Source organism: Taudactylus pleione, unplaced genomic scaffold, assembly GCF_031769625.1.
Source record: "Taudactylus pleione unplaced genomic scaffold, aTauple2 ptg000418l, whole genome shotgun sequence".
NCBI lineage: Eukaryota > Metazoa > Chordata > Amphibia > Anura > Myobatrachidae > Taudactylus > Taudactylus pleione.
The window spans coordinates 448097-469397 of NW_028284820.1; the positions used below are offsets into that span (position 1 = coordinate 448097).

At 46.2% G+C, this 21301-nt stretch overlaps 1 protein-coding gene across 3 annotated transcripts in view; it reads right to left on the reverse strand.

Moving 5' to 3' along the window:
- Nucleotides 1-21301, reverse strand: part of SCUBE2 (signal peptide, CUB domain and EGF like domain containing 2) — a 118298-nt gene that overhangs the window by 50107 nt on the left and 46890 nt on the right. For 2 of the 3 annotated variants that reach the window (XM_088447100.1, XM_088447099.1), the window contains exons 11-14: nucleotides 15443-15565; nucleotides 12720-12836; nucleotides 8505-8576; nucleotides 4468-4572 (exon numbers count right to left, since the gene is read on the reverse strand). In XM_088447100.1, the coding sequence (XP_088303226.1) occupies nucleotides 4468-4572; nucleotides 8505-8576; nucleotides 12720-12836; nucleotides 15443-15565 (417 nt within the window). The remainder of the gene's footprint in view (nucleotides 1-4467; nucleotides 4573-8504; nucleotides 8577-12719; nucleotides 12837-15442; nucleotides 15566-21301) is intronic. The other variant, XM_088447101.1, reaches the window with a different exon arrangement.

A 21301-nucleotide genomic window follows, 5' to 3' on the forward strand; every position in this document is an offset into this window, starting at 1 on the left:
AAATGTCACAGCCGCCGGTAGAAGATGTGCAAATGTCACAGCAGCCAGTAGAAGATGTGCAAATGTCACAGCCGCCGGTAGCAGATATGCAAATGTCACAGCAGCCAGTAGAAGATGTGCAAATGTCACAGCAGCCGGTAGAAGATATGCAAATGTCACAGCCGCCGGTAGAAGATGTGCAAATGTCACGGCCGCCGGGTAGAAGATATACAAATGTCACAGCAGCCGGTAGAAGATATGCAAATGTCACAGCCGCAGGTAGAAGATATACAAATGTCACAGCCGCAGGTAGAAGATATACAAATGTCACAGCTGCCGGTAGAAGATATACAAATGTCACAGCCGCCGGTAGAAGATATACAAATGTCACAGCAGCCGGTAGAAGATATGCAAATGTCACAGCCGCCGGTAGCAGATATGCAAATGTCACAGCCGCCGGTAGCAGATATGCAAATGTCACAGCCGCCAGTAGAACATGTGCAAATGTCACAGCCGCCGGTAGAACATGTGCAAATGTCACAGCCGCCGGTAGAACATATGCAAATGTCACAGCCGCCGGTAGCAGATATGCAAATGTCACAGCCGCCGGTAGATATGCAAATGTCACAGCAGCCAGTAGAAGGTATGCAAATGTCACAGCCGCCGGTAGAAGATGTGCAAATGTCACAGCAGCCAGTAGAAGATATGCAAATGTCACAGCAGCAAGTAGAAGATGTGCAAATGTCACAGCAGCCGGTAGAAGATATGCAAATGTCACAGCAGCCGGTAGAAGATATGCAAATGTCACAGCCGCCGGTAGAAGATATGCAAATGTCACAGCCGCCAGTAGAAGATATGCAAATGTCACAGCCGCCGGTAGCAGATATGCAAATGTCACAGCAGTCGGTAGAAGATATGCAAATGTCACGGCCGCCGGGTAGAAGATATACAAATGTCACAGCAGCCGGTAGAAGATATGCAAATGTCACAGCTGCCGGTAGAAGATATACAAATGTCACAGCCGCCGGCAGATGTGCAAATGTCACAGCCGCCGGTAGAAGATATGCAAATGTCACAGCCGCCGGTAGAAGATGTGCAAATGTCACAGCAGCCAGTAGAAGATGTGCAAATGTCACAGCCGCCGGTAGCAGATATGCAAATGTCACAGCAGCCAGTAGAAGATGTGCAAATGTCACAGCAGCCGGTAGAAGATATGCAAATGTCACAGCCGCCGGTAGAAGATGTGCAAATGTCACGGCCGCCGGGTAGAAGATATACAAATGTCACAGCAGCCGGTAGAAGATATGCAAATGTCACAGCCGCAGGTAGAAGATATACAAATGTCACAGCCGCAGGTAGAAGATATACAAATGTCACAGCTGCCGGTAGAAGATATACAAATGTCACAGCCGCCGGTAGAAGATATACAAATGTCACAGCAGCCGGTAGAAGATATGCAAATGTCACAGCCGCCGGTAGCAGATATGCAAATGTCACAGCCGCCGGTAGCAGATATGCAAATGTCACAGCCGCCAGTAGAACATGTGCAAATGTCACAGCCGCCGGTAGAACATGTGCAAATGTCACAGCCGCCGGTAGAACATATGCAAATGTCACAGCCGCCGGTAGCAGATATGCAAATGTCACAGCCGCCGGTAGATATGCAAATGTCACAGCAGCCGGTAGAAGGTATGCAAATGTCACAGCCGCCGGTAGAAGATGTGCAAATGTCACAGCAGCCAGTAGAAGATATGCAAATGTCACAGCAGCAAGTAGAAGATGTGCAAATGTCACAGCAGCCGGTAGAAGATATGCAAATGTCACAGCAGCCGGTAGAAGATATGCAAATGTCACAGCCGCCGGTAGAAGATATGCAAATGTCACAGCCGCCAGTAGAAGATATGCAAATGTCACAGCCGCCGGTAGCAGATATGCAAATGTCACAGCAGTCGGTAGAAGATATGCAAATGTCACGGCCGCCGGGTAGAAGATATACAAATGTCACAGCAGCCGGTAGAAGATATGCAAATGTCACAGCTGCCGGTAGAAGATATACAAATGTCACAGCCGCCGGCAGATGTGCAAATGTCACAGCCGCCGGTAGAAGATATGCAAATTTCACAGCAGCCGGTAGAAGGTATGCAAATGTCACAGCCGCCGGTAGAAGATATGCAAATGTCACAGCCGCCGGTAGAACATTCGCAAATGTCACAGCAGCCGGTAGAAGATATACAAATGTCACAGCAGCCGGTAGAAGATATACAAATGTCACAGCAGCCGGTAGAAGATATGCAAATGTCACAGCCACAGGTAGAAGATATGCAAATGTCACAGCCGCCGATAGAAGATATGCAAATGTCACAGCTGCCGGTAGAAGATATGCTAATGTCACAGCCACAGGTAGAAGATATGCAGACGTGTAGAAGATATGCAAGATATGCCACAGGTAGAAGATATTCAAATGTCACAGCCGCCGATAGAAGATATGCAAATGTCACAGCTGCCGGTAGAAGATATGCAAATGTCACAGCCACAGGTAGAAGATATGCAAATGTCACAGCCGCCGATAGAAGATATGCAAATGTCACAGCAGCCGGTAGAAGATATGCAAATGTCACAGCAGCCGGTAGAAGATGTGCAAATTTCACAGCTGCCGGTAGAAGATATGCAAATGTCACAGCCGCCGGTAGAAGATATGCAAATGTCACAGCCGCCGGTAGAAGATATGCAAATGTCACAGCCGCCGGTAGAACATGTGCAAATGTCACAGCCGCCGGTAGAAGATATGCAAATGTCACAGCAGCCGGTAGAAGATATGCAAATGTCACAGCCGGCGGTAGAAGATATGCAAATGTCACAGTCGCCGGTAGAACATGTGCAAATGTCACAGCCGCCGGTAGAACATGTGCAAATGTCACAGCCGCCGGTAGAACATGTGCAAATGTCACAGCCGCAGGTAGCAGATGTGCAAATGTCACAGCAGCTGGTAGAAGATATGCAAATGTCACAGCCGGCGGTAGAAGATATGCAAATGTCACAGCCGCCGGTAGAACATATGCAAATGTGACAGCCGCCGGTAGAAGATATGCAAATGTCACAGCAGCCGGTAGAAGATATGCAAATGTCACAGCCGCAGGTAGAAGGTATGCAAATGTCACAGCCGCCGGTAGAAGGTATGCAAATATCACAGCCGCCGGTAGAAGATATGCAAATGTCACAGCCGCCGGTAGAAGGTATGCAAATGTCGCAGGCGCCAGGAGATGTATGGATTTATAAAGCCCAGATGCAGCTTTGCAAGTCTAAGCATCTGTGTGAAATGTCGCAGCATCTGCCTACAAAGACGCAAAATCGTTCGCAGATCACTGGATTATCGCAGACCTGAGTGAGTCTATGTCCCACAGGAATTGAGTATGGGATCGCAGTCGCAGTCCCAAAACAGTAGTGACACGTCTGCGTTCTTTGCCGCCACTCCCCGTTACCTCCTCCAAACGCTCCCTGAGGTCAATAACACTGCGAATAAATAGTTGCTGCGAGCTACTATGGTGATGGTCCTTGACGCATGTGCGGTTTACTGATAATCGCTCAACTCCGTAAACATCGGAAGAGTGTACAACTCTGAATGAAGACCTTTCTCTCCTCCTTTTCCCATTTCCTGCCTCTGTGCACGACAATAGGATGAATAAGCCGATAAGACAGGGGGCGGGGTGCAGCAATTCAGTTTTTTTTACGTCAAACCTCCGAAAATGAAATTTTCTGAGGTTTGTCCGCTTACCGCATGAGCACCAAGCTCCAGAATGCGATACATTCCGGGGGGCTTGTATACGGTGGGCAACGACCATTCTTAGAAGCCTATGGGTTTCTATTTGCAATTCCCCAACCGGACCTCCCAGCACCCCCCCTTGAGGAGCGTGCATCACTCAACACAAATGCAGAAGGACTTCTGGGTCAGAACCCTGAAAGTCCTTCTATCACAAAGAACAGCTCTAAGCGGGAGAACCGTCCTTTGTGATTTTATTAAGCATACAACGTTAATAGACGCCGTTATGCTTGCGAAGAGAGCAGAATGCAGCGCATTCAAAATGCGATGTGTTGTGCATCACGTCCAGGGATTTATTTACAGAAAAAGATGTGTGTATATATATATATTACACACAAAGTAATAAATAGTGACCGATGTGCTGGTGACTGCGGTTGAAAGTTGATCACTTCACTACAGACCTGTGTGTGAGATTGTGCTCTGACCACATTGACAGGTAAAATTATAGTCATTACACTGAGGCCTATCACTAGGTACTACTGGCATCATTGAAGAATGGAAGAATGAGGCACTCCATGCCTCATGCCTCAGTGATATCAGCAGTTCCTAGTGAATGAATAGACTTAGAACTGGTTCAGCCCGGCAACACAGTTACACTTCGATACAAAACTGGCACAGGCTTTTGTAAATCCTAATTAGTACATCGGGGGTTGCTTTGGGCGAGTTCATACCTGATAATCTGAGCTGGGCGAGGCCGTGGAAGAGATCCATCCTCTTCATTCTGCAAGCGCCATCGTTTATCTTAAACGTGACGCTCGTCCTAATTGTGGAAAGTTCTGCAGAAGAAACACATAAAAATTATAATAATAATTTGAAAAAAAGAAGACAGAAACTTATAGATTAATGTGGTGGCTCTAATTTAACAGCAGCAGAAATGCAACCCTTATACAAGATGGTTCACTGAACATTTATCACAAAAAGTCTAAACAACTGTAAAATATAAATAGGGAATATTTCGCTGTGGAGGGTACTATGCTATTCCATACTAGAATTCCACTATTTCCATAAGGCTATACTGTAAAAGCATATGAGTTTCCACAATGACGTTCTGCAATTTCCATAAAGGTGTTCTGCAATTCTATTATAGTGTTCTGCCGTTTCCATAAAGGTGTTCTGCAATTCTATTATAGTGTTCTGCAATTTCCATAAAGATGTTCTGCAATTCTATTGTAGTGTTCTGCAGTTTGCATAAAGGTGTTCTGCAATTCTATTATAGTGTTCTGCAGTTTCCATAAAGGTGTTCTGCAATTCTATTATAGCGTTCTGCAGTTTCCATAAAGGTGTTCTGCAATTCTATTATCGTGTTCTGCAGTTTCCATAAAGGTGTTTTGCAATTCTATTAGTGTTCTGCAGTTTCCATAAAGGTGTTCTGCAATTCTATTATAGTGTTCTGCAATTTTATTATAGCGTTCTGCAGTTTCCATAAAGGTGTTCTGCAATTCTATTATAGTGTTCTGCAGTTTCCATAAAGGTGTTCTGCAATTCTATTATAGTGTGCTGCAGTTTTCATAAAGGCGTTCTGCAATTCTATTATAATGTTCTGCAGTTTGCATAAAGGTGTTCTGCAATTCTATTATAGTGTTCTGCAGTTTCCATAAAGGTGTTCTGCAATTCTATTATAGTGTTCTGCAGTTTCCATAAAGGTGTTCTGCAATTCTATTATAGTGTTCTGCAGTTTCCATAAAGGTGTTCTGCAATTCTATTATAGTGTTCTGCAATTTTATTATAGCGTTCTGCAGTTTCCATAAAGGTGTTCTGCAATTCTATTATAGTGTTCTGCAGTTTCCATAAAGGTGTTCTGCAATTCTATTATAGTGTTCTGCAATTTCCATAAAGATGTTCTGCAATTCTATTGTAGTGTTCTGCAGTTTGCATAAAGGTGTTCTGCAATTCTATTATAGTGTTCTGCAGTTTCCATAAAGGTGTTCTGCAATTCTATTATAGCGTTCTGCAGTTTCCATAAAGGTGTTCTGCAATTCTATTATCGTGTTCTGCAGTTTCCATAAAGGTGTTTTGCAATTCTATTAGTGTTCTGCAGTTTCCATAAAGGTGTTCTGAAATTCTATTATAGTGTTCTGCAGTTTCCATAAAGGTGTTCTGCAATTCTATTATAGTGTTCTGCAGTTTCCATAAAGGTGTTCTGCAATTCTATTATAGTGTTCTGCAGTTTCCATAAAGGTGTTCTGCAATTCTATTATAGTGTTCTGCAGTTTCCATAAAGGTGTTCTGCAATTCTATTATAGTGTTCTGCAGTTTCCATAAAGGTGTTCTGCAATTCTATTATAGTGTTCTGCAATTTTATTATAGCGTTCTGCAGTTTCCATAAAGGTGTTCTGCAATTCTATTATAGTGTTCTGCAGTTTCCATAAAGGTGTTCTGCAATTCTATTATAGTGTGCTGCAGTTTTCATAAAGGCGTTCTGCAATTCTATTATAATGTTCTGCAGTTTCCATAGAAGCGTTCTGTAGTTTTATTATAGTGTTCTGCAGTTTCCATAGAAGCGTTCTGTAGTTTTATTATAGTGTTCTGCAGTTTCCATAGAGGCATTCTGCAGTTTTATTATAGTGTCCTGCAGTTTCCATAACAGTGTTCTGCATTTCTATTATACTGTTCTGCAGTTTCCATAAAAGTGTTCTGCAATTCTATGATACTGTTCTGCAGTTTCCATAAAGGTGTTCTGCATTTCTATTATAGTCCTGCAGTTCCATAAAGGTGTTCTGGTCCTGCAGTTTCCATAAAGGTGTTCTGCAATTCTATGATAGTGTTCTGCAGTTTCCATGAAGTCGTTCTGCAGTTTCCCTGAAGGCGTTCTGCAGTTTCCATGAAGTCGTTCTGCAGTCGCCTACATTAACTGGCTCATATACTGTACATTTGATCATTATTTCATTCCTGCCACATGTTTCTAAACATATTGTGTCTCATGCAGAGCCGTGTAGGAGGTTACGTATGACAGACTGTGCCTCTTGTTCACAGGCAATGAATAGACGGTATGGCACAGGAGATCACTAAGGGAGATCAGAGATAAAAGTGTTTCTGAATCAGTAAACATACAGTATCACGTTTTGTGCACGTTACAAGACGCCTGGCGCAATTCATAAATTTTTCATCAATTGAGTGTCTTAGCTCACCTAAAGTGTACTAATAGGCTGATTCAGCATTGCACGCAAATTATCGGGAATCTGCGAGTGTGCAGAATGGGTCCTGCGTAATCACACGCACGCAGCCCCTTCATTGCCTCTGCCTGATTCCGGGAGTGGCAGTTTCCTGGCCTCGCAAGCCGGCCAGCCTGAGTAAGCTTACTCACCTGGCTGGCGGCCAGGCGCCGTCCACCATCGCGACCATTGAACAACAATAGTCATGATGGTGATCCCAGTCTGCGACCTTCATCACAGTGCTGGGTTCGCAAATGCAGCAGAGGGTGTCATACACCTCCTGCTGCATTTGCATATTAGCAAGGACGGAATTGCAAAGCTGCAAGTGTGCTGCCTGCGTGCTTGCCTGCATGCCTGCCTGTGTGCTGCCTGTTTGCGTGTCTGGCTGCTTGCTGCCTGCGTGCCTGCCTGTGTGCCTGTTTGCTGCCTCCGTGATGCCTGCGTGCTGCCTGTGTGCATGCCTGCCTGCCGCCTGCCTGTGTGCTGCCTGTGTGCGTGCCTGCCTGCGTGTTTCCTGTGTGCGTACCTGCCTGCATGCTGCCTGCGTGCTGTCTGCCTGTGTGCTGCCTGGGTGTTGCCTGTGTGCTGCCTGTGTGCGTACCTGCCTGCGTGCTGCCTGCCTGCGTGCGTGCTGTCTGCCTGTGTGTTGCCTGTGTGTTGCCTGTGTGCGTACCTGCCTGTGTGTTGCCTGTGTGCTGCCCGTGTGCGTACCTGCCTGTGTGGTGCCTGCCCGTGTGCGTACCTGCCTGTGTGGTGCCTGCCTGTGTGCGTACCTGCCTGTGTGCTGTCTGCCTGTGTGCTGCCTGGGTGTTGCCTGTGTGCGTACCTGCCTGCGTGCTGCCTGCCTGCGTGCTGTCTGCCTGCGTGCTGTCTGCCTGTGTGCTGTCTGCCTGTGTGCTGCCTGTGTGCGTACCTGCCTGTGTGGTGCCTGCCTGCGTGCTGTCTGCCTGTGTGCTGCCTGGGTGTTGCCTGTGTGCGTACCTGCCTGCGTGCTGTCTGCCTGTGTGTTGCCTGTGTGCTGCCTGTGTGCGTACCTGCCTGTGTGGTGCCTGCCTGTGTGCGTACCTGCCTGTGTGCTGTCTGCCTGTGTGCTGCCTGTGTGCTGCCTGTGTGCGTACCTGCCTGTGTGCTGTCTGCCTGTGTGCTGCCTGTGTGCCTGCCTGCGTGCTGCTTTGCAATTCCGTCCGATGCTGAATCACACCCTAAGTACTTAGGATTAGTGTTATGATGCAGCTAAGCCGCAAAGTCCGTTGCACGCTAAACAGGGCAAATTGGCACAATTTGCGGATAGATGTGGACAAATCTATAACAGATGAAATTGCTGCTGAGGGTTCCATCAACTTCGTAACACTCTTTAGAGACAAATCCTGCTTCTCTCTATAATTAGTGGTTGGCAAAATTACTCTTTTATGTTATTTTCTTAATTGGTGGGAGGTCTAAAATCCAATGTTATAAGCTTTATTATCACTGTTCCGTTTTGCAAGGTACACATGACATAGTCATATAATAGTATTGCATGTACTAATATAACACACAATAAAGGGGCGTCCAGTCACCTGAGCTCAGCGTTTCGTTGGCTCTGAGGCGTTTTGTTTTTCCACAGATTACAGTGTAGGAGTCTTGCAGCCCTATAAAGAAAATATATATATAAGACTCTTACAGATGGAGGCTTTAATCACACACACCAGGTGAGACGGGTGGTACTTACTACTGCTGTAAAATTAATTTTGAGCCACTGAGTACCATTATATCCAACAGGTTTGCGGCATTCTGCAGCAGAAGCGGGGCCGCGATATCAAACCCCTGTGCTGCAGCGTGCGGGAAACTTTCCCACTCTTTAGGGAGTCCGGAAGAGCCCCCCGGAAATATGGGACCCACCTGGACATTTTGGGAGACTTGGCAAGCATGAGTATAACTAATATCTGATTGGCTTACAGCACGTGTGTTCTATCTGCACAAGGCAATGAAAACCATTACGCTGGGTACAACAACATGGCAACATAATAACTGGCGTAGGACTTTCTGGATGAAATTGGCTGTTGAAATCTCAGACACAGTGGGGTTGATTCTGAGTTTGAGATGTAAAATGTATTAAATAAATAAGAGGCAATTGCATCTAGCTTGCGCCAGTGCATTTGCGTCAGGTTGAGGTCAGACATATATCAGATACATTCACATCCAATTTTTTAAACACTTGTTTTTATGGCTATTTACACATTTCTACTTAGGGCCGTATTCAATTAGCGTAGAAAATGGCGTTTTTTTTTCGCCATTTTCCATTTTCCGACAAAAAAAGGGAAATTTTCACCAGAAAACGACAACAAGCGAAAAAGAACTGCGGAAAAGTTTTCTCCATCCCAGAGCAGGATAAAAAAAAAAAAGCAAAATCCCTATTTTTGTCTAAAAATGTGGGGATTTCTTTCAAAACCTTTTTTTCAAACCTCCCCCCCAATGATAAATTACAGAAAAAAATAATTGTAAGTTACGTAGCACAAATGTTACGCGGAAAAAAAAAATTGTGGCAAAAAGATAAAAAGCAAATTTTTTTTCAGGAAATTACTGTCCAACGTAAATTGGGGGTACATTAAAATGGGTGCAAGTATATTTTCGTGTCGTAAAAACGCAATTTAAAAAAACTTTTAAAAAATCGCCTGATGTGCGATGTTTAAAACACTTGACGCATCCATACCGCCCAAAATTTGCGCCGTCATTTTTTGACAAAGTGCGCCACTTACAATTTTTTTCCCAGTAATTTATCATCAGGGGGGTGTTCAAAGGGTTCAGAAAGAAATCACCACATTTTTAGCCAAAAAATAGGGATTTTGCATTTTCTTTCTCCTGGTCTGGGATGGAGAAAACTTCTCTCCAGTTTTTTTTCGCCCGTTGACGTTTTCGCCTGTTTTCTGGCAAAAATGTCGCTGTTTTTTTGGGGGGCGAAAAACAGCTGTTTTCGCCGCTAATTGAATATGAGCCTAAGTTTGAAAAAAATGTAATAAAAAAAAAAAAAAGGGAAAAATCCATAAAAACCCAGCAGGTATAACGGTCCTTCCTGCGTGCTGAGAAAAAAATAATCTTGTGCATATATTCCAGTAAATTCATATGTTATAGGCATAAGCAGCGAGGATAACGCCTCTGAGCTTCAGCGTATTTGCACCAACCCTCAACTACCCATAATAGACATGGCTTTGACAGGTGTACACACTGTTCTGTGCGGTCTGCATTTAGACGCAGGTACCGAAACACGCCATTTTCCGGTTTCTCAGCCTATATTAAATATTATATTCTTTCCTGCCCCCTCTGACTCTCCTGTCTCCAGCCGTGCGTGCCAGATTCGTACAAATCAGCACACGTACATATGCCTACAGCCTATTTACTGGGCATGTGCAGAACCAATTAGCATATTAGGGTCTAGTCACTAAGGGGTCTATGTACTAAGCAGTGTTAGGAGACAGAGTGAAAAGTGATATGGTCAGCTCCCAACTGTCATTTTTCAAACACAGCCTGTGAGATGACAGTTGGGAGCTGATTGGCTGGCACCTTATCACTTTCTTATCACTTTTCACTCTGGGCCTAATTCAGACCCGCTCGCAAGCGGGTCGATGTTGGCCACGATGAGGCGGCTCCGTCGTGCGCATGCGCGAGACCCGAATAACGACTGCCAAGCCGTGGTTATGGGTCTCGCACCAAAGGGGCGTGCTGTCGATGTCGATGCCGGGGGCGTGGCTGCCATATGGGGCCGGCCCCACTGACATCACAAGTGATGTCAGTGAGAGTGCTTTTGGCTCTGATAGAGCCAAAAGCACTCCAGGGCTTGCGGCAACGAGACCCTACTGCAAGGGTCTTGTCGCAAGCCCGATGGTCGCGATGGTCAGTCCCTGATTCAGAGACGGACGCTCTGACCAGAGCGCTCGCTCTGAATCAGGGCCGTCCTATTTAAATTTGGAGCGGCCTTTTGGACGCTCGCATAGCTGTGGGTTACCACCCACAGCTTATGCGAGCGTCCATGACTATGGTCACGATGGTCAAGACCATCGCGACCATCGGGCTTACGACGAGACCCTGCAGTAGGGTCTCGCTGCCGCAAGCCCTGGAGTGATTTTGGCTCTATCAGAGCCAAAATCACTCCAGAGCCAAATCTATCAGAGCCAAAATCACTCCAGAGCCAAATCTATCAGAGCCAAAATCACTCTATCAGAGCCAAAATCACTCCCACTGACATCACTAGTGATGTCAGTGGGGCCGGACTCAGACGGTAGGCGTTCCCATGGGAACGCCTCCGTCTGGCAGCTACGCCCCGGCACGCCCACCAAAGGGGGCGTGCTGTCACTCACCATCGACAGCACGCCCCCTTTGGTGCGAGAGCTTGGCTGTTGCTATGCGGGTCTCGCGCATGCGCACGACGGAGCTCCCTCCGTCGTGCGCATGCGTATTTGGGTACCATCGACCCGCTTGCGAGCGTCCTGCGCTCACGAGCGGGTCTGAATGAGACCCTCTGTCTCCTAACACTGCTTAGTAAATAGACCCCTAAGCCCTTGTAGAGAGATAACATGGAGAAAGGTAAGTCCCAGCCAACCAGCTCCTAACTGTCAGTTTACAGGCGGTGTTTGAAAAATGACAGTCAGGAGCTGATTGGAGAGAGATAAAATTGATAAAGATAAGTACGAACCAATCAGCTCCTGACTGTCATTTTTCAAACACAGCCTGTAAACTCACAGTTAGGAGCTGGTCGGCTGGGACTTCTCTTTCTCCATTTTATCTCTCTCCAAGGCTTAGTGAATAGACACCATTGTACGCTATTGCAAACCTTAGAAAAGTCCAATTCCCCATCAGCCCCACTGTTTCTGTCATGTAATTATTATGATTAGGTAACCACAGTTATCATCATTTCTAAGCACTGTCTATAGATATCCAATTACATTGTGATTATGGAAGCACTACTGTCAGTGACTGTGGTAACTATGGAAACCAACAGGCCAGTCGTTCACAACCTGTCTGTCAAATAGCAGCAACATTCAGTTTCATTTACTAACATTGCATGTAAGTGGAAAACTGGCAGAAGGGTTGGACTAGGCCGCAGGGGGGTACATGAGAAATCCCTAGTGGGCCTCACTGCCTGAGAGCTCATTCCCTACATTGCCAGAACTATGGTGCGTTCACTACAGTGCATTGCTCTAATAACTCTGGTACATTATCATGCATGTATTTACTATATATATTTATAAAGGAGCCCAGACCATACACTCTCTAATTGTAAGCCAAGCCCCTTAAGCATGCCCCTCACCACCACTGTATTACCCTGGTAGGCCCTTCATTCCCCGTCCGACACTGACTGACAGTGACCCACAGCAACCAATCATCGATGAGCTTTTATCTTCCCAGTGCATATTAGACAGTGAAAGCAACTGTATAATTGGTTGCTGTGATCCGCTGCAAACGTTTCACCTGAATGCAATATAGCAAATGAACCCAACTGGTGCTACAATTTGACAGACAGGTCGTAACTGTGTGATCAAACAGTTTCTTATACACAACCTGGCACATAGCATTAACAGTAACCCTCAACCAATCAGCAGTCAGCTTTTATCTGCCTAGTGCAAGTTAGACAATGAAAGCAAGTGTCTGAAAGGTGGTCTCTAGACCCAATGAAAACTCCAAAATAACTCTTTAATCAAAATAGCAAATGAAATCCTGAAGATTCTGCAAATGTGACAAAATCTTGGATGTAGTCTGACGACCTCTAGGACCATCACCCGTCTCACGTATGTACTCACCTGGAGAGGAGTAGACGCGAGACTGGCAGTTTAGGAAACATCGCTCACTTCCACCATTCTTAATACATTGCAGGAGGGCTTTGGGGGGCTCAGAGTCCGAGACGGATCTCTCTACCTCTAGACAAGATAAAACACATGGGAGCATATTGGTGATATTATACTATATCCCACCAAGCCGCCTGAGGATTCTCCTTGCCTGGGGAAATTTTTGGGTAACGAGTCTGTTTTTCCAGTATTCCAGAGACAAAAAAAAAAATCCAATAGACATTATTACACATAAAATATAAATTTACAGGGAGAGAGTTATCTGAGATACACAGCCCAGGGTTTGTAGGTTCACAGCACCTGAACAGTGAGCAGTTTCATGTCTGACATCACTGTAAGCACATTGGAATGGAAATACACACATTAAAGCAGCCCATCACACACTTACCTCTGGCCCGTGTCACAGGAGACAATGATTTATAGAACAGTTCAAACTTTTCTCAGTTCAGTTAGTTTGGATTTAACCTCAGTGAAAACATTAATGAAATGTCTTTAAACAGGGCAAAATTGGCAATGAAAATTAGAGGTTGCGTTGGGCAGTCATTATACTGGTATAGAAACACTATATTATCATCCGTTTTTTTTTTTATATGGCACCAAAAAGGTGCCATATAAAACTCCTTACAAAGCACAGAAACAGTAACAAAGCAAGAAAAAAAACAGACTTATGGGGTATACACACTAGACGATAAAACTGAACGATAACTTTCAAAGATATATCGTTCACATATCGTCCAGTGTGTATGCCCTGAACGACCAACGATGCGGGTGGTTAACGATATCCCCAGTTGGCTGTACATGCAGCCCAATCTGGGGATATTGTGAGCATTGTCATGCTGCTGAATACAGCATGGCTCCGCCGCCCCCCCGTCGTTCATCGCTAGTCGGCAACGGCAAGTGTGTATACACTTGCCGATGCTGGCACCACATGCCGGGCCCGCCACTGACGATGACGCTGCATACACACATCGTCTAGTGAAGGGGTCTTCCACCTTGGCCCTCCAGCTGCTGTGGAACTACACATCCCAGCATGCACTGCCATAGTTTTAGCATGCTGTTATATCAAAAAGGTGGCAGTGCATGCTGGGATGTGTAGTTCACAGCAGCTGGAGGGCCAAGGTTGAGGACCCCCTGGTCTAGTGTGTATGCGGCTTTACGGTACAAAACATGGCAGAACGTGGACTACAAGGTGCCGATGTTGGCAGTGGGGAGGAGATGATGGAATAAGTGGGGGGAGAAAAGCACATGAGGGAAGAGGGCCCTGCTCGTCAGAGCTTACAGCTATGAACATTGGGCTGAGGATGAGAGTCAGGGCACAGTCAGAACACAAGATTCCAGCTAATATTGTTTATTGCTCGTCTGCCCCAATTCTTGGATGCAGCATATTTCTGTATTGAACTCTGGGCCTGATTCAGAGCCGGATGCTATTTGCACTCGCTCGTTCAGAAAAAGGGGCCGGCTATTTAAATTGAGCGCTCGCTCTTTGCGGTCTGTTGACGCCTCTATGTGTGAGCGAGCAAACGAAACATGCGCTCGCTAGTTTGTAAAGACGCCCCCTGGCCGCTCGCATGCTACGTCATCTCCGCTATTTATTAGATTAATCGAGTACATGGAAAGGCGTCTGAACTGCTCGCAGTGCTTGTGGTTGGATTTTCCTACCGCAATCATGCGAACATTTCAGGCTAAGAGACAACCAAGTGACGTGGCCGGTGACGCTGCTTTGTTAATTATGCACACCCTTAAAACGTCCGTTTTGACCGTTTGGCACGCCTGCGTTCGGATCTCCACTCCCCGTTTTCAAGCACCTTCCCCTGTTACCACCCACAAACGCCTCATCCTGTCACTCAAATAACAGGCACTCGCTATTTTGCGAGCGCTCGATTTCCGACCGCACAGACTGGTTGGCACATGCACATTACGACCCATACGCATGCGCAGATGTGCGAACATCGCTCGGAGCGAACGAGCGGCCGCTTACGAGCGGCTCTGAATCAGGCCCTCTGTGTGGAAACGGTTACCCTGTCAGCTTGCTGGAAACGTGTGAATGTCTTACATTGCTTATATATGAAGTCTGTTATTACTGGCTCACCCTCGAGAACGAGGCAGAATGCTGCAAAACAGTCACAGTTGGCCAGTTGCTCAAGTAAAGCCTTTCTACTTCATTAGCATTTATTTATATACAGGAGCGCCAGCATTCTCCATTGCGTTTTACTTAGCTCTAGTCCGACCTGAGAAATCTATATTGTAATCAGACCTTTACCCTGAGCATAGATGTGTTTTCATTTCCTATAATGATGTCACAAAAACAAAATGGCAGCTTTAGGGGTGATTCCCAGCATGCAGTGCAAGGAACGAGCATGTAGTGAGCATGGAACACAGACCAGCATTAATACAGTGTCATGTACCACAGAGATCACATACATGCATACATGCAGAACATTCACCACACACAAGATGAAAAGAAAGATTGCAATTATGAAGTATCTCCTGTTTTTTTTTCCACATGAACAAAAAAATAATAATTTTGTTGTTCCTAACATGAGACAACATATGTGGGAGGATAGTCATGCTGATTTACTAATCTATAATATCACAGACAGGAAATGTTTGGGGGGGGGAAAGAGGAGGGGCTTATATCCAGATGGAGATGTCTGCAGGGAGGGGTCGTGGTTTCTTACCCACACAGTCCTTGCGGTTCCAGTGCAATTTGTAGCGTGGGGGACACTGGCAGTAGTAGTCACCCACTGTATTCACGCACATCTGTTCACAACCCCCGTTGTTGATGCTACATTCATTGATGTCTGCAAAATAGATATTAAAACCAGTGGAGGCAGATTCAGACAGATTCCCTTATAGATCACCAGACAAGATATAATGTGGAGCTAGACTCTAAAAATAACTTGAATGTATGAATTTTGTTTACTATAAAGTGGCTTTTAACAGAATAATCCTCCAACACCAGGGATAGGAGACTCACATCACTTATCTCCGGATATACTCTGTGCTGCCGCGAACCCTGCTTCTTCCACTATATAATTCACTGTCTGTGTCTTCCTGCTGCCTCCTCACATGCAGCCCTCTCCTCACTAACATATCATGCATCTCCTGATATATTCTGTGCTGCTGCGAATCCTGCTTCTTCCACTATATAATTCACTGTCTGTGTCTTCCTGCTGCCTCCTCGCATGCAGCCCTCTCCTCACTAACATATCATTCATCTCCTGATATACTCTGTGCTTCTGGGGGCCCTGCTGCTTCCAATATATAACTCTGTCTGTGGCTTCCTGCTGTCTCCATTCCCCTCCTCACATCATGTCACTGCTCCTGTCACATGCAGCCCTGTCCTCACCAACCCATCACATCTCCTGATATACTCTGTGCTGCTGGGGACCCTGCTCCTTCCAGTATATAACTCTCAGTCTGTGACATCCTGCTGCCTCCATTCCCCTCCTCACATCATGTCACTGCCCCTGTCACATGCAGCCCTATCCTCACTGACACATCACTCATCTCCTGATATACTCTGTGCTGCTGGGGGACCTTGCTCCTTCCACTATATAACTCAGTCTGTGGCTTCCTGCTGCCTCCATTCCCCTCCTCACATCATATCATGTCACTGCTCCTGTCCTCACTGACACATCACTCATCTCCTGATATACTCTGTGCTGCTGGGGACCCTGCTCCTTCTACTATATAACTGTCTGTGGCTTCCTGCTGTCTCCATTCCTCTCCTCACATCATGTCACATGCAGCCCTGTCCTCAATAACACATCACTCATCTCCTGATATACTCCGTGCTGCTGGGGCAGGGTTGCCTACCTTTAACATTCTCTTCCCGGGAGAAGCCCGGGTAAGAGATGCAGCAGGGGGCCGACGGGGGCGGGGCTTGACGATTCGCGTCATTAAGCCCCGCCCCCTCGCGGTAAAATTGTCACGATTGGGCACAATTTACATAGGGGGCGGGGCCAAATGCTGTGATTCATGCAGAATCACAGCTTAAGCCCCGCCCCCTTCACGGAGACCCGCGATTGCCGCGGGTATTCTCCTAATTCTGCCCACTTCACTAGGAAGTGGGCAGAATGCGGGAGAAATGCCTACCCTTCCGGGGGTGCTGGGGGTTACCCGAAAAATCGGGAGCCTCCCGCGAAAACCGGGAGGGTAGGCATGTATGTGCTGGGGGACCCTGCTCCTTCCACTATATAACTCCCAGTCTGTGGCTTCCTGCTGCCTCCATTCCCCTCCTCACATCATGTCACTGCCCCTGTCACATGCAGCCCTGCCCTCACTAACACATCACTCATCTCCTGATATACTCTGTGCTGCTGGGGGACCCTGCTCCTTCCATTATATAACTCTCAGTCTGTGGCTTCCTGCTGCCTCCATTCCCCTCCTCACATCATGTCACTGCTCCTGTCACATGCAGCCCTGTCCTCACTGACACATCACTCATCTCCTGATATACTCTGTGCTGCTGGGGACCCTGCTCCTTCCACTATATAACTCTCAGCCTGTGGCTTCCTGCTGCCTCCATCCCCCTCCTCACATCATGTCACTGCCCCTGTCACATACAGCCCTGTCCTCACTAACACATCACTCATCTCCTGATATACTCTGTGCTGCTGGGGACCCTGCTCCTTCTACTATATAACTGTCTGTGGCTTCCTGCTGTCTCCATTCCTCTCCTCACATCATGTCACATGCAGCCCTGTCCTCACTAACACATCACTCATCTCCTGATATACTCTGTGCTGCTGGGGGCCCCTGCTCCTTCCACTATATAACTCCCAGTCTGTGGCTTCCCGCTGCCTCCATTCCCCTCCTCACATCATGTCACTGCCCCTGTCACATGCAGCCCTGCCCTCACTGACAAATCACTCATCTCCTGATATACTCTGTGCTGCTGGGGGACCCTGCTCCTTCCATTATATAACTCTCAGTCTGTGACATCCTGCTGCCTCCATTTCCCTCCTCACATCATGTCACTGCCCCTGTCACATGCAGCCCTGTCCTCACTGACACATCACTCATCTCCTGATATACTCTGTGCTGCTGGGGACCCTGCTCCTTCCACTATATAACTCTTAGCCTGTGGCTTCCTGCTGCCTCCATCCCCCTCCTCACATCATGTCACTGCCCCTGTCACATACAGCCCTGTCCTCACTAACACATCACTCATCTCCTGATATACTCTGTGCTGCTGGGGACCCTGCTTTTTCCACTATATAACTCTCAGTCTGTGACATCCTGCTGCCTCCATTCCCCTCCTCACATCATGTCACTGCCCCTGTCACATGCAGCCCTGTCCTCAATGACACATCACTCATCTCCTGATATACTCTGTGCTGCTGGGGACCCTGCTCCTCCCACTATATAACTCTCAGGCTGTGGCTTCCTGCTGTCTCCATTCCCCTCCTCACATCATGTCACTGCCCCGTCACATGCAGCCCTGTCCTCACTAACACATCATTCATCTCCTGATATACTCTGTACTGCTGGGGGATCCTGCTCCTACCACTATATAACTCTCAGTCTGTGGCTTCCTGCTGCCTCCATTCCCCTCCTCACATCATGTCACTGCCCCTGTCACATGCAGCCCTGTCCTCACTGACACATCACTCAACATATGATCTTTAGGTATTTTGTGATGAACTTGTTGCTGAGTGCTGGTCGGGGTATTTCGCCCTGCGCTGTACATATAAAGAACAAAGAAGACTCCTTGCTGAAATTATTATTTTTTTTTCCTTTCTTTTAAAGTGTAATATACAAACTGATGATGAAGGCTATAAAACCTGTCTGCGTGTATGTAGTTAGTAGAGAGTTCTAGTTTATGTATTGCCTCTATTTTCTGCTGGTTGTCTATTAATGAATACAGAGGATACAAATAGAGACGTTACCCCTTTAAACCAATAGCCTGTTGGTACATGGAAGACGCACTGTGCCAACTTTCCAGACGGCTCAGTTTTGGGAAAACGTTCAGCGCATATTTTGGGCTCTGAGAAACGGACAGCTCAGTCCACACCAGTCCGCCGACAATCGGCACTTTCACAGAGCCGGAGATTTTCCATCTAGTCAACAACTGGTTCAATAAACTGCTAAACCTGGAGAGTTTCTGCACCGCTAGGAAACCACTTGGCATCTGAAAATTGTAATTTTGGCATTTTATGATTTCACTGTGGTTAGAGGCTGCTCCGCAAAAGTCTACAATGCGGTTACATCACACTTTATTTCCAAAGAGGGTGCGATTCCGAGGGTTTAACCCCCTTCCGTCAGGGGAGACAGATTTGTATTGTTTTGTTTTAAGGTTTCTTTTTCACGTATAATACCGGCTTTGTGGTGTGTTTATTTTATTATTATACTGTATGTACTTACAATGGTTCATTTATCCAAGTCTCTAAGACGCCCATTTATCAGCGAGGTTTATCATACGCAATAAATGACAAAACTTGTCCCGTATAATAATGATGCTCCAGCCAATCAGCTCCCAAGTGTCATCTGTTTGAAAAAATTACAGTTGGGAGCTGATTGGCTGGAGCACCATTTATCATATGCAATGGAATGGGTAATGCCAGCTGCCTAAACCCAAGTCTCCCCCCTTTGTGCCTAACCCTAACCCTCACCCCTTAGTGCCCAACCCTAACCCCCCAGTGGTGTCTGACCCTAACTTCCCCCCCCCCAAAAAAAAACCCCCATAATACTTACCCCGCTAACTTACCTAAACCTCCACACTTCCCCCCAAGGCTAACACCCGCGGTGCCCCAGCTTACCTTAGTTCGGGCATGTCCTCCTGGATTCCAGCGTCGGGATTAAGATAGGCGTTGGTATTTCGACGCCTATCTTAAATCCATTGTCAGGATTCCATCGTCAGGGTCCCGTTGCTAACGAGGCCGGTACACACTAGACATCGTCTAGTGTGTACCGGCCATTAGACTGTTATTTTCAAAACTATTAAAAACCAAAACCAAACGTTTAACCCTAAAGTTTTATTATTTTGTGACGTTAACTAAATGTATGAACCAAAACTTTTGTATCATTCAGAACCTTGAATTTCCTCTATGGCATAGCGATCATTGAGACTTTTTCTATTAATAATTTATAAAGTGTTATTCCCAAAATAGATAGGATATATTCAGAAGCTTATTACATACTGACATCTCTAGAGACCTGCAGATCATTGCGCTGTCACATATTCCTCCTGACATACATAGTGATATATTCTGCAGATTATTACATTACTGATCTCTTTAGAGAGCTGAAGAACATTGCTCTGTTCTATCTATACCCTAACAGTAATATATTATACAGCAAAAAGAAAAACTTATTTAAACAACTATCTATATAGAAACTAGCGGCTTGGTGACTCTTGTATAACTTTAATATATTCCATAAACCCTTTATAAATTGGATGGCTGTACAATACAAAATAATAATTTGCAATTTGACACAAGGTTTGTGCACCCTAACGTGTGGTTACATATTTAGCTGCAGGCGTGATACAGACAAGTGGAGAATGCACATGTGTATTTAGCGAGACCCCTGGCTGCTCTCAGTGACATCACCAGTAGCTGTCTGTGTTTACACGAGGATTGGTGAGATCACATCGCTGCCCGTGAAGGTCACTGAAGCTACTGCTGTGAGTGGGAGAAAATCTATCACCCAGCAGTGAATGTTCCGCTCGTTCTACTATAATAGGACCCATTGTGGCGTGTACTGCGCAAACAGACTTACCGGAGTCAGGTATAAATAGCAAACGTTTATCCCGGCTCGTCATGCTGTTTACAGGAAGTGACTTGGACTTGCTAACGAGACTGGATGTTTTCTGCCTTAATTGTCTGGTAATTACAATTATACAGCCCTGTGCTTTGCAGCTAAATTACTCCACAGTAACTGAACTACATAGACTGGGGTCCTGTATAAGGCGCTGCCACTGGGGCTCATATTACGCCTGCTTAAATATCTGAACAGTGAGAAACCACAACGGTCACAGGGCTGGTGACGACGTCTTTTAAGACTAAGGGCTATAATTACCAAAGTGCGGGTTTTTAAAAGTGGAGTTGTTGCCTATAGCAATAAATCAGATTCTAGTTTCACCAATCAGATTCTAGGCAACAACAACAACTAAAAACCGGCACTTTAGTAAATATACTCCTAAGAGACATATATATTTCATTGACTTGCCCACTTTGGTTGGAAACCCCCCTTCCCCATATAATGTTTTTTTTTTGTGGAAGGGGTTGTCCAACCTCATTAATCCATATTAGTGTACAAATGCAGCATTGCTTGTGTAGTTTAGTGCCTACTCCCTCCCCTAGTGGAGCAGGGTACCAGTAAAAAGTAAATTTACTGAGCCTAACCTAATCCCAAAGAAAACGATATGTATGGTTGTGACTCCGCCCCTGCTGTGACATCACTCACTGAACCTAACCTAATCCCACAGAGACCGATATGTATAGCTGTGACTCCGCCCCTGCTGTGACATCACTCACTGAGCCTAACCTAATCCCACAGAGACCGATCTGCATGGCTGTGACTCTTCCCCC